Source organism: Panthera uncia, assembly GCF_023721935.1.
Source record: "Panthera uncia isolate 11264 chromosome B2 unlocalized genomic scaffold, Puncia_PCG_1.0 HiC_scaffold_24, whole genome shotgun sequence".
NCBI classification, from domain to species: Eukaryota; Metazoa; Chordata; class Mammalia; order Carnivora; family Felidae; genus Panthera; species Panthera uncia.
The window spans coordinates 56,984,756-57,002,912 of NW_026057580.1; the positions used below are offsets into that span (position 1 = coordinate 56,984,756).

At 37.8% G+C, this 18,157-nt stretch overlaps 1 protein-coding gene across 3 annotated transcripts in view; it reads right to left on the reverse strand.

The window, feature by feature from the left end:
• Positions 1-18,157, reverse strand: part of MMS22L (MMS22 like, DNA repair protein) — a 125,818-nt gene that overhangs the window by 35,394 nt on the left and 72,267 nt on the right. For all 3 annotated transcript variants that reach the window (XM_049654021.1, XM_049654022.1, XM_049654023.1), the window contains one exon: positions 5,144-5,337. In XM_049654021.1, coding sequence (XP_049509978.1) covers positions 5,144-5,337 — 194 coding nt within the window. The remainder of the gene's footprint in view (positions 1-5,143; positions 5,338-18,157) is intronic.

Genomic DNA, 18,157 nt, shown 5'->3' on the forward strand with positions numbered 1-18,157 from the left:
GAGGGGGAGAGGGAGAGGGAGAGGGAGAGGGAGAGGGAGAGGGAGAGGGAGAGGGAGGAGAGGATCTTAAGCAAGTTCCATGCTGAGCATGGATATGGGGCTCGATGCCATGACCCTGGGATCATGAACTGAGCCAAAATCAAGAGTCGAATGCTCAACCAACTGAGCCACCTGGGCACCCTTATGGTAAGGAATTTTTAAAAACTATTTCCCCTCCCCAAATTATATCAATAGTGATAAAAAGAATTCACTCAATAATAAAATGTCACATGTAGAAATGCAGAACAAAAAGCAAAAACTGAACTATATTCATGTTGCCAAAGAAATTTCCGTAGTGATTATATAATCTCCAAGAATGGGTCTAGAATAATCTATTTCAGCATTATCATCGTGGAATCTATAATGGCTTCCTCAAATTCCAAATTCTACATCTGATGTTTGTACCCCCTCATTGAAAAATCCCATTTATTTTTATTTTTAAAAAGTTGTTAAATGTTTTTTTAATTTTTGAGAGTGTGTGCACGCGCGCGTGAGCGAACATGAGTGGGGGAGGGGCAGAGAAGGAGACACAGAATCCAAAGCAGACTTCAGGCTCTGAGCTGTCAGCACAGAGCCCAATGCAGGGCTTGAACTCACAGACTGTGAGATCATGACCCGAGCTGAAGTCTGACGCTTAACCGACTGAGCCATCCAGGCGCCCCTCAAAAACCCCATTAAAAAAAATATTTCTAGCATCTATTTCTCTCCAATCAAGCTAATGTACTTGCCACCTGCCACAGAGAAGACTTTGGTCTCAGGCGATGGATAGTCTTCCATTAAATGGTAATTTCCTAATAATAATCAGTGACACTCCACTTTCTTCAGAACCTACTAAGCCTAGGAACTAGAATTCCCTAGTTAGCCACATTAAACAAATATACTTTATTTTGTGATTTCCTGGGAATTCCCCAACTTAATTTGTATTATATTAGTTAATGTTTGTCAATAGACTGCTTATGAAGCACTGGCTCCTCCGTACCTCCCTCAAGCGGTGGCTGTGTATTCTCCCACTTCTCTCCTACACTTGACCTACAGATAGCGGAGTCTGCACCTTGGTCCTGAGGCTGCTTCTAGACCATTCTCCCCTTCCTCCTCTTGAAAACCTCCAGCTTTGACTCTCATGTCATCAGACACCAGTCACTAATTCTCCTTGTTGCATTCGCCTAGTGTTTCCTTGTTCATCTCCCCTCATTCCTTTAAGACTATATAGCTCACTAACCACATCCTCTCTAGCAGTGCTCCTGTCATAATCCTGGATGGCTTTTCTTCCGATATCCTGGCCTATCAGTTTCTTGAACTCCCCTCCTCAGCGAATCTATCTTCCACTCTATTTCAGCCATTTACTCCCATGCTGATACTGTGAGACTTTGGCATTAGCAATAAGTACATTCTCTCCCGCTTTCTGGCACCTCCACCCAATTGGAGGGGTTTTCCAACTCTCTTGTCTCTAGGTCTCCAACTCCCAACAACTATCTGATTCCACCAAGACCTACAATTCATTGATCCGACAACTTTTTCCCTGTCCCTCACTGCCTTCATGCCTTCTTTCCTTTTTTAGGCAGCTTTATTGCACGGTCCACTGTTACACTAGTTTTGCGTACTGTCCACTCCCTTGCTTCTTACTTGATTCATTGTGTTTCTCTGGAAAAAGCAAATGTTTAATTCCAACTCTTGGTCTTCTCTTGCTATGTACCTGCTCCAGTATAAATGGCTGGCAAGGAATCCTACTGACTGATCTCACTTTAAATTTAGGACTAAAGACTAAGTTAGACCTTAGAGCTGGCCAGCATTCCTGATACATTACTCCAGTCCATTCAGACTTTTACTCTCCTGGAGGGCTACTGCATACCTTCTTCCCTCTCTCTGTCGTTAGCCAGCACCTCCTCCCCATCCCCACCTTCAGCTAATGGCCTTACTTACTACTTCACAAAGAAATGAGAAACATCAGCCGAGAACTACCACAAGCTAGTGGCACATCTACCTAGCTGCCTCTTCTTGGACCCCCCCTTTTTTAAGTTTGTTTGTTTATTTATTTATAGAATGCACATACACTGGGCACATTAGCAGAAACATCAGGTGTAGAATTTGGAATCTGAAGAAGCCATTATAGATTCCACAATGATAATGATGAAATAGATTATTCTAGACCCATTCTTGGAGACCTTTATGATCGCTGCACAGAATCCCAAGCAGGCTCCACACTGTCAGCGTGTGGAACGTGACATGGGGCTCGAACTCACGAACTGTGAGGTCATGACCTGAGCCAAAATCAAGAGTCGGTCACTTAATCATCTGAGCCACCCAGGTGCCTCTGGGCCCATTTACTCTGCCTTCTCTTCTGCTCCTACAGATCATCTGAGGCCAAGTCTTTTATAGGATCCCATTTCTCTTAGACATTAAACCACAAGTGACTACCATGCATCATTAAGTTTTCCTTTACTCCAAACATTCGTCAGGATTATAAATATGCTGAAATTTCTCCCATGTTATTAAAAAAAAAAAATCTCTGACTCACACCTCCCTCTAGCTAACATCTCCATTTTTCTACTTCTCTTAAACAGTGATACTCAAAAAGATATATCCACATTTGCAGTCTGTAATTCATCTTCTCACATTTTCTCTTAAATCACCTTTAATCAGGACTTTGTTTCTAGCACTATACCAAAACTCCTTTTCAGGGTGACCACTGACCTTCCCTCTTGCTAAATCCAGGGCCCAATCTCAGGCTTCATCTTTTTTGATCCATTAATAGCATTTGAGCAGTTGACTCCCTCTTCCTTGAAATCCTGTCATTTGATTTCCAGGGCAACACACTTGGCTTTCCTGTTGCTTCACTGGCATTCCTTTGCAGTCTCCTCTCTTGGTTCCTTTTTATCCCACAAATCTGAACATGGGAGTATCCTGGAGCCCAGTCCTCATGCTTCTCTCTTCACCAAACTTACTCTATCGATGATCTCATCCAGTTCACAGCTTTAATGACTATACACAGTTCCCAAATTTAACCTCTTCTCTGAACCCAACACTTATTATCCAAGTGCCTGCTTTTCTTAGAGTTTCATGGGTATCTAAAAAAAAAGTCCAATATCAAAATCCTAGTCTTCCCTCATAAAATCTGCTTCTGTCACAATTTTCCTCACCTCCATAAATGAGGAATTCTCTCTTTATTCTGCTTACCATATTATACCCACCTAGAAATTCTGTCAGGTCTACCTTCAAAGTACTCTGTGTACCTTCAGACTGGAAATCCAACCGCTTCTCACCACCTGTACTGCTACCATGTTAGCTCAAGCTGCTCATTTCTGAATTGTCAACGGTTCGCTAACTGGCCTCCCTATAGTTGGCTCTCAGTCTAGTAGCCAGAAGGATGCTCCTCACTCCTTTGCTCAACACTTTTTCAAAAGCTTCTAATCTCAGAGTAAAAGCTAAGAGTCTTTCCAACTGCATACAAGGCAGAACACAAGCTAGCTCTTCACTACCTTTTGGTTATATATCTGGACTCTCCCTTCCTTTCTTATGCCACACAAGCTTTTATGGCTTCTCTGTGGTTCCTCAAGCACACCAGACATGCTCTTGCTTCTGTTCCTGTGCAGAGCATTGGTCTCTGACTTCCTTCAGGTCTTTGCTTAAATGGTACTTACTCAAGCCTCCCTGACAAATTCTATTTAAAATTACAATCTGCCTCTGGCATTCCCTATCCTCTCTGATACATTTTTATTTTTCTCCAAAAACAATTATCACCTTTTATTACATATCTTGCTTACTTACTAATTGTTCTTTCCCCTGCACTAGACTAGAAGTTCAATGAGAACAGGTAACTTACACGTGAGAAAAGGAATTGCAGTCCTTTTTCCACTGGTAATTCCACAATGGCATTACCATAAAATAAATGTGGGTGTTCGATTACTGTTGTTTTTAATGCAGGAAACTTTTTTCTCCTAACCTATCAAGTCTTTACTTCAAAACAAACCCCTATAAGTGTGTGTGTGTGTGTGTGTACACTTTTACTTATTTTTAGCAACTAGGACAGCGCTCATTAAACTTGTGTGGTATCATTTCTGTTCACTGACTGTGAGTTGGGATGATGAATGCAAGAAAGAGAAGTCATATTGGCTTCTAATGACTGCTTTGGTTAAACTGATTACATATCAATATTTATTTTCATAGACATTCTGGTAGCTGGAAAACTGTGTCCTGTCACAGTTCTTCAATCTGTCATTGTAATGTTTTAATTATGGAAATGCTAGTAGAATTCAAGATCTTTCACAATTTATATCATTCAGTCTTTTATGTAGTGCTTTTAGCTCAGCTTTCTGTCATTCACACCAGGGTAAAATCATGGTTTAGGTGTTAGGTCTTAAAAAACATCACATCGAAATGCATTACATACCTTTACACAAATTGCAGTTAAAGGCATGTAGTTGCTATACTGATCGCCATCTATTCTAGTACTTCTTAACATATTTTGCGTGAAATATTCCTTTGAGAAAGATAATGATCTCTTCTTAGAAAATGGCAGATATGCTCAGATACTCAAATTCTTGTCTACAACGTCATGTGATTCAGATTCCCTTAAAGCCTAAGCACATGACCTTAGGCCAAGAGTCAAATTAATTAAAAATTACAACCTAAAATAGAATCTAGAAGTCAGAACAGTAACAGTCTATACATTTGAGGTTATTCTTATCTCTGCTTGGTGAAGTAGAATTCATAGTACATTCTTTTACTCTTCACAGAAGTAACTTTATGTTACATCTAGATATCTCCATACACAATTTGAAAATAACGTCCTTGAACTAGAAGAAATCAAATGCTACTTTTCTTTCCAGATATTGCACGCATAAGAAAAGTTTATGCACATTCGATATTTTTAAGATCGAAAATTGTATTTTATTTTTAGCGAACAATCACTTAATTTTTACCTTTACTAAGAAGAAAACAAACAAGCCAAAGGATCTTAATTTAAAAATACAAAACTCTTTTTATCTTTCTGGTTGTCAAAGTATTTATTAGACTGTAATAAAAGAGTTTGTTACCAAGCAAATAGAAGAAAAAACTGACAGAGTCTGCAAAATGAGAAGCAAATTAGCAAATTAACAACGCTGACCTGCAGCTGCGTCCGCAAGTTCTGAGAGAGGCACTATCTGTGACATTCTCTGACTCTTCAAAAATGAAAAGAAATGTCTCCATAGTGCACTGGCAACTGCAGCAAGGTGGCGCTCTTTAGCCGATAATGAAGACTGCGCAGTTAGGTCCACATTCTCCTTTTGAAGTTCCTGACGCAATTGTTGATGCATACTCCTAAAAAGAAATAAAAATATAGCTAACGCCCAACAAATCTTTACAAAAATCTTCTTTGAATACATTTTTGGCTTTTAACGTTTATATCATATGAAAACTGAAGGACCGTTTTATATAATTAAATCCTTTATGCCAAGACATTATGCATTTCTGGTTATTTGATGGATGAATGATGGCATATTAAGCACCATAAAGTTAATGTTAATTACTAATGTCAACCATTAATTATATGCTTTTTAATATGTCAGATCCAAATGAGAAACAGGCAGCTTCAGAATGAATGTCTGCATTTTGCAACTTGCTATGACAAGTGATTTTACTTACAGTGTAGACATGAAAGCAATTTTTTAAACCATTTTCTTCCAAGAGCTTTAGGACATGGATGTACCAAGAGGAAAGAAAGTACATCTAGCTTGCCTGTGTGTGGCATTTGTAATTAAAATATTTTCCTACACAAAACTGTGCCAGGTATAATCTTGGTACTTTGGTCCCAAAAGATCCATAATCATTTTCACAAAGCAGACAATAATAAATAAAAAGTTCTTGTTCTCTATAACTTAGTAAAATATGAATACAATGCTGCCTAGTCATTTATTCACCTATATGTTTAATTTAACTGAAAATTTAGACATTTCTTGCAAACCAAAACTACAGTGAGATATCACCTCACTACTGTCAGAAAAGGTAAAATTAACAACACAAGAAACAACAGGTGTTGGTGAGGATGTGGTGAGAAAGGAACCCTCCTGCATTGTTGGTGGGAGTGCAAACTCTGGAAAACTGTATGGAGTTTCCTCAAAGAGTTAAAAATAGAACTACCTTAGGATTCTGCAGTTGCACAATTGGTTATTTACCCAAAGAATACAAGAACACTAATTCAAAGGGATACATGCACCCTTATGTCTGTAACAGCATTATTTACAATAGTCAAGATATGGAAGATGAATGGATAAAGAAGATACAGTGTGTGTATATACATGCACAATGGAATATTTTATTCAGCCATACAAAATAATGAAATCCTGCCATTTGCAATGACATGGATGGAGCTAGAGTATAACGCTAAGCAAAATAAGTCAGAGTAAGACAAACACCATATGCTTTCACTTAACCGTGGAATTTAAGAAACAAAACAAGGGGAAAAATGAGAGAGAAATAAATAAAAAAACAGACTTTAAATTATAGAGAACTGAGGGAGGGAGGGAGGTGGGTTGAACAGGTGATGGGGATTAAGGAGTGCACTTGTTGTTATGAGCACAGGGTGATGTATGGAAGTGCTGAATTACTATATTGTACACCTGAAACTAATTTAACACTGTATTTTAACTAATTAAAAATAAAAACAACAAGAAAAGAAAATATAGACATTTCTAGACCTTAACAGAAATATAAGAGGGGAAGGAAACACTAAGAGATTTTTGTAGTGATCTGAAATATAAGGCATTTTTGCAATATTCCCAACTATTAATAATTTGATTACCTAACACTAAATGTACAACCATAATATTATTCCTGTTTCTATTACTGACACATCAATTGAGAGTAGATACAAATGCATGGATATCATCCTGAGATAGATATGCTTTCTTCAATGAAAGACAAACCAGTTAAAACATAACCAATAGAGCTAAAGCAGAAGACTTCTTCTGATAGTGTTCCATTAAGAAAAATAACTTGTACTTTAAAAAAATATTACATTATTTCTCACATTCCTGATTTTTTTTAAGTTTTTTTTTTTTTTTAAGGGGCGCCTGGGTGGCTCAGTCGGTTGCATGTCCAACTTCGGCTCAGGTCACAATCTCACAGTTCATGGGTTCAAGCCCTGCTAATAGCCCTGGGTTATTAGTCCAGAGCCTGGAGCCTGCTTCGGATTCTGTGTCTCCCTCTCTCTCTGCCCCTCCCCCACTCATGCTCTGTCTCTCTCTGCCTCTCAAAAATAAAGAAATGTAATAAAAAAAATTTTTTAAGTGTTTTTTAAAAAAAAATATTTTTGACAGAGAGAGAGAGAGAGAGAGAGAGACAGAGCATGAGCAGGGAAGAGAAAGAGAGAGAGGGAGACACAGAATCCAAAGCAGGTTCCACGCTCTGAGCTGTCAGCACAGAGCCTGATGTAGGGCTTGAAACCCATAAGCTATGAGATCATGATCAGAGCTGAAACTGGCTGCTCAACCAACTAAGCCACCCGGGCGCCCTGCCTGATGTTTTTTTAAAATGTTTTATTTATTTATTTTGAGAGAGAGAGAGCGAGCAAGTAGGGAAGGGGCAGAGAGGGAGAGAGAATCCCAAACAGGCTCTGCACTAATAGCCTAGAGCCCGAAGTGGGGCTCAGGAACTGTGAGATCATGACCTAAGCTGAAATCAAGAGTCAGATGCTTAACCAATTGAGCCACCCAGGTGCCCCTAAATTAGTTTATATAGGGGAAGTAGACACTTAAAATAAATACACAAAATATAGAACTCAGCACATGTACCTAAAACATTTCCACTGAAAGATCAAACTGGACCCAAGACCACATTTTAGGACTTTTCGCATAAAGTACACCTAAGTAAGTAAAATATTATCAATTATATAACATTAGGACACTGCGCCCCTTGCCACTGAATTCTTGGATAATCATGAGACACTACTTAATACTACCTGAAGTATCGATAAAAAAGTACAAAATGCCTGGGGAAAGAAGATCATAGCAAGCAATTCTCATAAAAGCTAACCAAGTATCTGCTATATCCTCTCTGGTAAAAACATGCCTGAGATGCTTTCAACTTGAACTAGTGGCTAGAGAACCATTTCAAATCCTTTAGCTTTGAGTAAGTTGAATATCAACTACTAAAATCCATTTGGCACCTAACTTAACTGCCTACATCAACATGTAGCAAATTTCATGACCACATGTCAACACACTAGAGTCCAAGTAAAATAACACCACCATTGGCACAACAGAGTTATAGCCATTTCAAAGTATACTGGTTTCAAAGAATAACTTACTGTACTAGAGTAGGATACATTGTGCTCCCTATTTCTAAATAGATAAGCCATTTCTTCACTAAATAAAACCTATTCCCTAGGGAGGGATATCATTTCTGGTCATCCTCTTTGTGCTAGAAATTCTTAAGTTAAAAATCAGAACAATTCTATGAGATAGGTATCAGTAATCCTCTTCATAGACGATGAAGCTGGCAGTGAGAAAGTTAAATACACCCAAAGGTCACATGGCTAAGAAAGGCTGGACCCATAATCTGAACTTAAAACTCACTCTGAAGCCCATACCTTCCTCCTACACACACACTTATGCACTAAGAATCACATAATTTAAACACTGATCAATCTTCTTCTCTTCCTACTTGGGTTGAAGAAAGTTCAGTAAACCTAAGAAAAGGAGCTAGAAAAGCCTCATGTAGCTTTGCCTCTTACACCAGAATTCTGTGTTAGAAAAAAGTACAAGAGATACCCAGAAAAATGCATTTGAGCCAATACTGAAAAAGGCCAACAAATCTGAGCCACTTTTGACCTCTTCAGAGCAAAACAGTGAGGTACCAGGGATTCTAAGTAGGAGTTACTATCGGGATCTGATTCAGAGGTCTGAAAAAAGAAACAAACCACTAGGTAAAAAAGCTAGAGATTACATCTTCCAAGGTAAGAGTTAACACAGCAAAAACAAGTTCCAATTAAGCATAAGACATTGACCCAAACACAGATTTGTTTTGGAAATGTGCATCCTCTTTGCATTTTGGTTCGAAAGAAGTTAGATATCCTGGGACTATGCAAACTACTTTCTGCTTGATGGTTTGAATATTCAAGGAATATCAGTTTGAATACGAATGAAAATCTGCTAATTTAACACCAAATAAAGTTGTTTAAAACCTTGTAATAGTTTGTGTAAACATGAGCCAATCAGAGAATGACAGATGCAGGAAATGTCAAGGATATCCTACAATGGGAGTCTGAAGGGAGAATCAAATTTCTGCACTGTAGCCAAAACAGAAATACTCCTGGCAGTCACAGGTAATTTTTTTTAAATTACATTTTCTGGATGAGAAAACTAACTGCAGAGACTACAGAAAATTTATTGTATCACATGTGACTGTGTATCTGCTGAAGGTATGTTTACGAAAATGCAAATACTGAAAGAAGCTGTCACTACAGGTAACAAATACAACACAAAGCATATATGAAATACATAAAGTGTCTAACAGTTCTCAGTGTCATGGCTATTTTATGAAACATTTTCTACCTTCTTCAACAAACTGGAGAAAAATTTGAAAGTAAATTTACTGCAGAGAAAATGAAATGTACTATTGGGTCAAAATCAAAAAAGAAATATCACAGGAGAGAGAGAATCTCCTAACACTTGGCAAATGTTTTGAGTAAAGACAAATTTAACATGGGTTAAAACCATTTTGGAAACACACACATGTGGAAATATACATGCCTAACTATCCCACTTACATTCTGGAAGATGCAATATAGTATAGTAAAAAATAAAATTTGCTGAATGTCAAGTTACTCAAATTGTGGCTCTCAGAGAAACAACAGCAACACCCAGCACTCATCAGTATTTACCACCATGTGCCATGTACCATGTTGAGTGTTTTATAAGCATTTATTTCTTACCGTATGAGTTTGGTGCAGTTATTGTCATCTTACAAATGGGGAAACTAGGGCAAAAGAAGTACCTGTTGGGTAACACAGCTGGCTATTAGCAAAGTTACCCAGAGCTGTGTGACCTCAGAAAAAGTGAGTAAGCTCCCAATGTTTATTTTTTGAAGAATCAAGAAAGAGGAACAATCATTTGCTATATCCACTGTCAGGTTAACTGTGAAGACCACATGAAATACTTCCTCAAAAATGTTTAGAAACCTACCATTACAGTAGGCAAACACCAAAACTTTTATTTATTTATTTATTTATTTCCCAAACTTTTACATACTTAGTTATCCAGGTCTTCTTATGCTTTTATTTTAGCTCTGGTATCCTTCCCCCTATGGCTTACCTTATTATGTCCAAGCATGTTCCTGGTTCCTGGATCTGACTGCTCTCTTGCCCGATTTTGCAAGATCTATTTTCCTGTTTTTTTTTTTTTTTTTTGTTTTTTAAACATTTGCTTTTTTTGGGGGGGAGGGGCAGAGAGAGGGGGGCAGAGAGGATCCCAAGCTGGCTCTATGCTGACAGCAGAGAGCCCAATGTGAGGCTTGAACTCATGAACCCTGAGATCATGACCTCAGCCAAAGTTGGATGCTCAACTGACTGAGCCACCCAGGCGCCCCTGTTTTCCTATTTTTATCTTTTCACTACTTCCTTCTGTGATTTCACATATTCACTTAGTCATCACAGCCCCACATACTCACCCCTACACAGTCATGCGAATACACTGAGGTATCTATCACATGAGTGGCACTGAAACTGGCACCTGCCTGCTGCTCCCTGCCAGCCTGGTCTCTGTAGTACATTCTTTCCTCACAGCTTAGGCTGTATCTAGGTTTTACTTCTAATCCTCCTTTTCTCTTGTTTCTCCTATAACTGATAATTACAGAAGTATGACATTCTGTACATCACTTTCCTAGTAGTCATTATTGTATATGTAGTATTTCTAATACATTATGCCTCAAAATTGAAAGAAAATTTGTCTAGTGAGGGACCTGTGTCCACACATAAAGCATAATATAATACAACTGATAAGAGATGAAAGCAAGGGATTAACAACAATTAATAATTGAATTCCTCCTTTAGTCCTACTCCAAACCTGGCAACTTTTTTCAATCAGTATTAGTGAAAAATAAAATGGTAAGTTCTAAGGTAAAAGTTGTTCTAAACCAAGACAGATAATTATTCCAAGTATCTGATTTAGCTAATAGAAAACTGGATGGGAATCAGATTACTCTATGACCATTTTTATTCTCAGATAAACTCACTAAAAAACTGAAGGTACTTTGGATCCTTTTGTCATTCTTGTTCACAGCTAAAACCTAGGGCTATAATTACTTTACTACTCAGAATATAACATAATCAAAGTAATGACATTACCAGAAAAAAAAACAAAAAACCTAAGTCTTATAGTTTGAAGTTATCCTAAAAATCATCCAATCCAATCCAGCCTCCAGCTATAAAGAGACTTCTGCAAAGCCCCACTATGAGAGAATGGTAGCTTGAGTCTTGAGCCCCAGTTCTGTGCATGCCCCAGTTATCAGGGAGAGGCAGTAAATCAAAAACCAGGCTGGCAAATAGCAGCCTGGTTATGCCTTGCAATGCCTCCCTATAATAGCTCAATGTGTTTGTGTGTATGTGGAGGAGGGGGTGGATGGTGGTGATGACTGAGTGCATATGTGACATCAAGGCTGTTTTGACTACTGAGGGACTATGACAAATAGAAAGCACAGCACTGGCAAAGATGCTTCCAGACACATATAATGCACTAAGGAATAAGGGAATAAAAGGGCTTCTCAAGATGTAAGGAAACTTGTCCAAATGAACACTTGTCCAGGAAAAAGAAGACCAGCTTGTGACCCCAGAAAACTTCTGAGACTTAGTTTTTCATCTGTTAAATGGAAATAATGCTCTATTATATACACTATCGAGCTGTCAAATCACACCACTTAGTTTGTAAAAACAATCTGTAGACTATAAGGCAAGATAATGTACATTTTAGTCGCATTTCTACTGCTTCTAAATCCGTAATAACCATGCTCATGATGCAGTAGAGCATTATCTAGGAAGACATGGGCTTTAGAGACAGACATACCATAGTATAAATCTTTGACCAAGAAGTGTCAATAAGATACTTTCCAATAATGGAACAGTTACTGGAGGAGGGAATCGAAGATTTTTATTGAGAATATATACACCAGTCTTATTCTGTTTTTGGCCTTTACTAATTTAATCCTGTAGGTATTATTATTATCCTCATTTTATAGAAAAGAAATCTAAGTACAGAGAAGATAAATAATTTGATTCTGGGCTATACTTGTAGTAAGCAGCAGAGCCAGAATTTGAACCCAAGCAGTCAGTCTAACTACCATGCAACTATGTTACACCTACCTTAAATGTCATTTTGCTCTCCAAATAAATACATGTTTTAATGTTAAGTTGCTATATTCATTCATTCATACGCTAAGCTCTTAATAAAGGTAGTTACAAACTAGTATAACACCCAATCCCAGGTGGTATGCCAGTTGCACACACATTAAAGGTTTAATACTTCTGGGAGTGGAGGTCATTCTATAAGGATCCGAAAGGTCAATGAACATGTGATAATTTAAAAAGTTTCCTGTGAAGGGTCCCTGGATGGCTCACTTGGTTAAGCTTCCAACTCTTGGTGTTGGCTCAGGTCGTGACCTTGCATTTCATGGGTTCAAGCCCTGCATTGGGCTCTATGCTGACAATGCAAAGCCTGCCTGGGATTCTCTCTCCCCCTTTCTCTCTGGCCCTCCTTCATTCATTCTCTCTGTCTCTCTCAAAATGAATAAACAATTAAAAATATATATATAAATAAATAATATATATATAAATATATAAATAAAAATTAAAAAGATTCCTGTGACCCACAATTAATTAATTTGCAAGACTGGGGAAAGAGAATATATCAGGAATCCAATGTTGAGTCTGGCAAACCAAGCATGCTTGTAGCAATACTGCCTTACGGTTTTAGAGAATAGTACTGGTAAAGTACTTAAAATGAGGCTGCTTGCCACTATCCCCCAAATATGGTACAGCATGAAAATATGCCAGTAAAAAGGAGTTATTTTTAGGAATTAACTCTCATAATTTTATTCATCACATTTATAGATGATTATGGGTCTCAAGTCAGTTAAGTTTTCCCGTAGTATTTTACTTCATTTTATTGTATATCAGTAAAAAGGGGGGGTGCCTGGGTGGCTCAGTCAGTTAAACATTCAACTCTTGATTTCAGCTCAAGTCATGACCTCACGGTTTGGGAGATCGAGCCCCACTTTGGGCTCTGTGCTGTCAGCCTGATTAGGATTCTCTCACTCCTCTCTCAAAATAAATAAATGAACATTAAAAAAAAAAAAAAAGGATCTACCTTGGTAGTTCTCAATTCTGACTACCATCAAAATCATCTGTAGAGCTTTCTAAAACTACTAAAGCCTAGTCTTACTAAAGATCTTCCTCTGGGGTGCCTGGGTAGCTCAGCTGGTTAAGCATCTACCTCTTGATATCGGTGCAGGTCATAACCTTGCAGTTATAAGATTGAGCCCCGTTTCGGACTCCACTCCAAGCATGGAGTCTGCTTGGGATTCTCTCACTCACCCTCTCTCTACCCCTCCCCTGCCTGTGCTCTCTTTCTCCCAAAATAAATAAATAAACATTAAAAAAAAAATCGTTAAGTTTGGGATCTAAACATATTACTTGTTCTTAAATTCTGACTCACTAGGTCTGGGGAGGGGCCAGAGAGTCTACATCTCTGTTCAGTAGATGCTGCCAGCCCTGGGCCACACTTTAATCTCTTACCTTCCTGACTTTCCTCATCTCTAAAATGGGGTCAATAATAGTACCTAAAGGATTAAATTAGTTAAAATCAAACACTTAGAATAGGATTGACACATATATTCTCAATAAGCTGACTTTGATTTTTTGGTCAATAATAAAAGTGACTTCATTTATTGCATATATCCTATTTAATTCTTGTATCACATAAGGATATGGACCATGGACTACACAAGTAGCAAGACCATATATAATTCTGTACTAGAGGAGTACTCTACTCTGTAGGCAGAAGTATAAAACAAACTGTAGGCTTTATACCAATTCAGGGAAGAAAGATCATTGAGGGCATCAGAACAAAATGGGCATGGAAATGATTCTCTAAGGACAGGTTAAGAACTGAATATGTGAAAAGGAATAAAGTAAAAGCACAAAGGTATACAAAATCCATTCATTTACTCTCTAATTCCACATATATTGCATATGCTCTACGCAGTAGGGATATAGAGTTTACAAAGCTCTGCCTTTCTGGAGCTTATTATTTTAATAAGGTAGATAATGAAACAAACATAGATGTGTAACATTTCAGGTTGTGGTACACTTTATGAATAAAAAGTAATCAAAGTATGGAGATAATGAATGATGGGAACAAATATTTCAACTAGGATGATAAGGAAGCATCTACTGAGGTGACATTTGAACAAAAACCTAAATAAGTAAGGGAGGGAATTATGGGCGGAGAGCATTCTAGGGAGAAGAAACAGCAAATGCAAAGGTGCCAAGGTTGGCAGTTCCATAGGCTCAAGGAACAAAATTAGGAAACCAGTCGGCTGTAGCACAATGAGTGATAGAAGGAACAACAGATGAAAAGCAAAGAGTAACATAATATGCATCTTACAAGGAAAATATAAAAGAAAAAGGGGAAGGAAAGAAAAAATAACCACTCTAACTATAATGGAGCAACACTAGAAGGCAATCAATTTAAGAATGGAAAATATGGCTACGTTTGTTCATTCACACGTTTTCCTCATTCACTCCACAAAAGGTTACTCAGCACCCTCACTGTATCTAATACCAAAAACACAAAAACAATTAAGGCTGACACTGCTGTTAAAAAAAAAAAAACAACAATAAATAAATCAAGATTTCATTTTAAAGGTAGTTAGGAGCCACTGAAGGATTCTGAACTGAGCAACAGCATAATGAAAACAGTGCTTTGGGAAAGATTAATCTGGTAATGGCAAACAGAATGGGTTAGAATAAGAATGGACTAGAGACCAGAGAGACCAATTATGAAGCTTCTGTAAACATCTAGGTATGGGCTTATACCCAATTTGAGCTCCTTATGAAGGAAAAAGAAAGCCCACAGTAATTATTTGGCATTTTGTGAGGGAGAGGAAGCAGTCTTTGTTTTTGCCAAATTTTGAGGGAGGGAAACTAAAAGTTAGGAGGGGCAATTAATTAGTACAGGAGAGTGTAATTTGATTTGAAAACAGGAAACTTATGTAACAAATTCCAAAAAGTTTTTGGAAATCTAGATCCAGAGTCTGAGAATACGTTTAGACTCAGGAATCACTGTTTTGTAATGCAGCTAATTTTAATGAATTCACTGTCTATTAATTACATGAAGTACCATATTAGATGCTATCAACTATGGTCCTTGCTCTGAAAGAATATACAATCAAGTTCTGAGAAAGGGGTATGTACAGAGTATAGTAATGCATAAAAAAGGAACATTTGGTCCAAGTAGGGGTTTGATGACTTCTTAGAGTAAATATGCATTACAAGATCATGGAAGTTGTGTTAACTAAATGAAAAAATAATATAAAAAAGTTCTAGGAAATTGAAATAATATGAGTAAAGCATAGTAACATATTATTGCATGGTGTATGAGAGGGCTCACCAACAATTTAGTATTACCATAAGATGAAAGGTCAAGGGGTAGAATGATGGAAAGTCAAACTAGAGAAGTGATGGAGCTAAGGTGTTGAAGGGCCATGCCATCTAAAGAGACCTATGAGTGAACAATTCTTTAAAGTGGAGAGAGTCAACAGCAACAAAAACAACTTACATACTCAATATATATCTGCCTAATAGTTGGTTCCCAATATAACCTAAAACTTATAAGGACAATCCTATGCACTTATACATTTAAACACCCTGTGTAAATGAACAAAGCTAATGTTACAATGCTATTTGTATTTTTACAGATTTATACATATATGCATATATATATATTTTTACATAAATATTTTAAAAATATTTAATGAAATATTTTCATTAAAAAATCCAACCTGGTAAGTATGAGCATATGTGACTTGGTACATATACAACTATATATAACTCATCATAACATACTATAAATATATATATATATTTGTCAATGCTTAAATGCTGTTTCATGTTCCCATCTAATAAAAGTGAGCACAACAAAACAACCCGAGCAAGTCTGACTTATAACCATTAGCATTATTAGTACAGCATAGTGCAAATTCTCTTAACAAATGGGGGCTTTACTGCAATCCTGAGTTGAATATACTTATTTTGCTGTGGGGTCTGTTTCTGCCATTTAGTCTGAGTTTGGGGGTAGAGTTTAACCTATAATCAATAAGTAATAGTCTTGAACTTAACACAAGAATCAAAGAAAAAGTATTAGGCTGGATATTAAGATTTAAGTTTTACAGCACCTCAAGATGCCTCCAAGGAAATTGTTAAGGGTAGAGACCACATCAAGGCTTGGGTGAAGTCCTTCGACATTGTAACTATAATAAACTATAGGCAGATGGATGCCATAACTTAGAGATTTCTAAAAGAACAAGAAAGCAATCACCACCTGACCGTGGCCAACTCACTTCGGAAGGGGTAATGCTACAGTAACCTTATATTGCTTATATTTAGATAGGGCCCTCATTTCCGTGAACTCATCCTCTAAATTTAATAGCAAGTACGTGGGTACAAGGAATGGAAGAAAGAGAGGGAGAGATTATGCGCTCTCTATAAACAGGGCGCCTAGGTGGCTCAGTCGGTTAAGCATCTGACTTCAGCTCAAGTCACGATCTCACAGTTGGTGGGCTCGAGCCCCATGTTGGGCTCTGTGCTGACAGCTTGGAGCCTGGAGCCTGCTTCGGATTCTGTGTCTCCATCTCTCTCTGCTCCTTCCCTGCTCATGCTGTGTCTCTCTCTCAAAAATAAAATTTAAAAAAAAAAAATTAAAAGAAAAAAAAACTGGTCAGTTTCCAAGTTTGCCTGCTTACAGAATATCATGTGGGTAAGACAATGAGTTATGATCCAGGATCTTTGTTCATGATGTTAGAGGCACTGAGAGGTGAGATCATCCCTATAAGAAGTCTCAAAATAAAATATACACATCTTTGACAGAATATCCAAAGCTGTCACACTGGTCTTTTGAGATTTCAAATACGATTCTCTTCCTCTTTAACTGTAAACAGACAGGTATAACTGAGCAATCATAAATGCAACTGGATCTTATCTAAAATGGTGAGTTATGTATAGATTTCTCATATAAGAAAAAAGGAGAGGGAAAAACCTTAGGAACTGGTGGCTAAAAAAGGAAATCAAAGTTATTTGTAATATAGGTAGGCAATGATGTAAACAAAATATTTATGGAAAATGCCTTCATTTTGGAACAGAAAGCATCAATCTATCAAATTTAGCAACACTAGAGCCAATAATATCTGGTGATATTAACACACCTCACAATCTTTAATCTTCTTCCTCTTCTTGTGTCCCATCCCTGTTCCACTACGCTGGAGGTATTCCATAGTTTATTGAACACTGTGATAGTTTTAAAACATGGCCACAAACTCTTTGGCACTCCTTGGATCTAGGAGATCTGTGATTCCAAGGCTTGGAGTCTTGCTTGCTTTGGCCAATAGAGTGCAGCGGATGATATGACACTATGTGACTCCAAGGCTTGGTAATAAAAGACCATGAAGCTTCATTTTATTTGCAGGGAAACTCACTCTTGGAGCCCTAAAATGCCATGCATGAAGTACAATCACCCTGAGAACACTCTTTGGAGAGCTGATAGGTAGCACTTGAGTCATCAGTCCTAGGTAGGCTTGTCCTTCAGCCATACTAGCTCAGAGGCTAGGCATGTTAGTGAACAGGTCATCAGGAACTGGATGCTGTAGCTTCAGCTAGTACAGTCCCCAGCCTTTTTTTTATTAACCCCAGACAGCATTATCCTAGCTGAAGCCCAGACATGGTGCAGCAGAGAAGAGCTGTCCTTGGCTTTCCAAATTTCTGACCAACAGATCTGTGAGCATAATAAAAGGGTTGTTGTAGTGTTTTGTGACACGGTGTTTTGGCATGGTTAATTATACTCTAAAAAACAGGAGCCCACTATGTGTGAAGTACTAT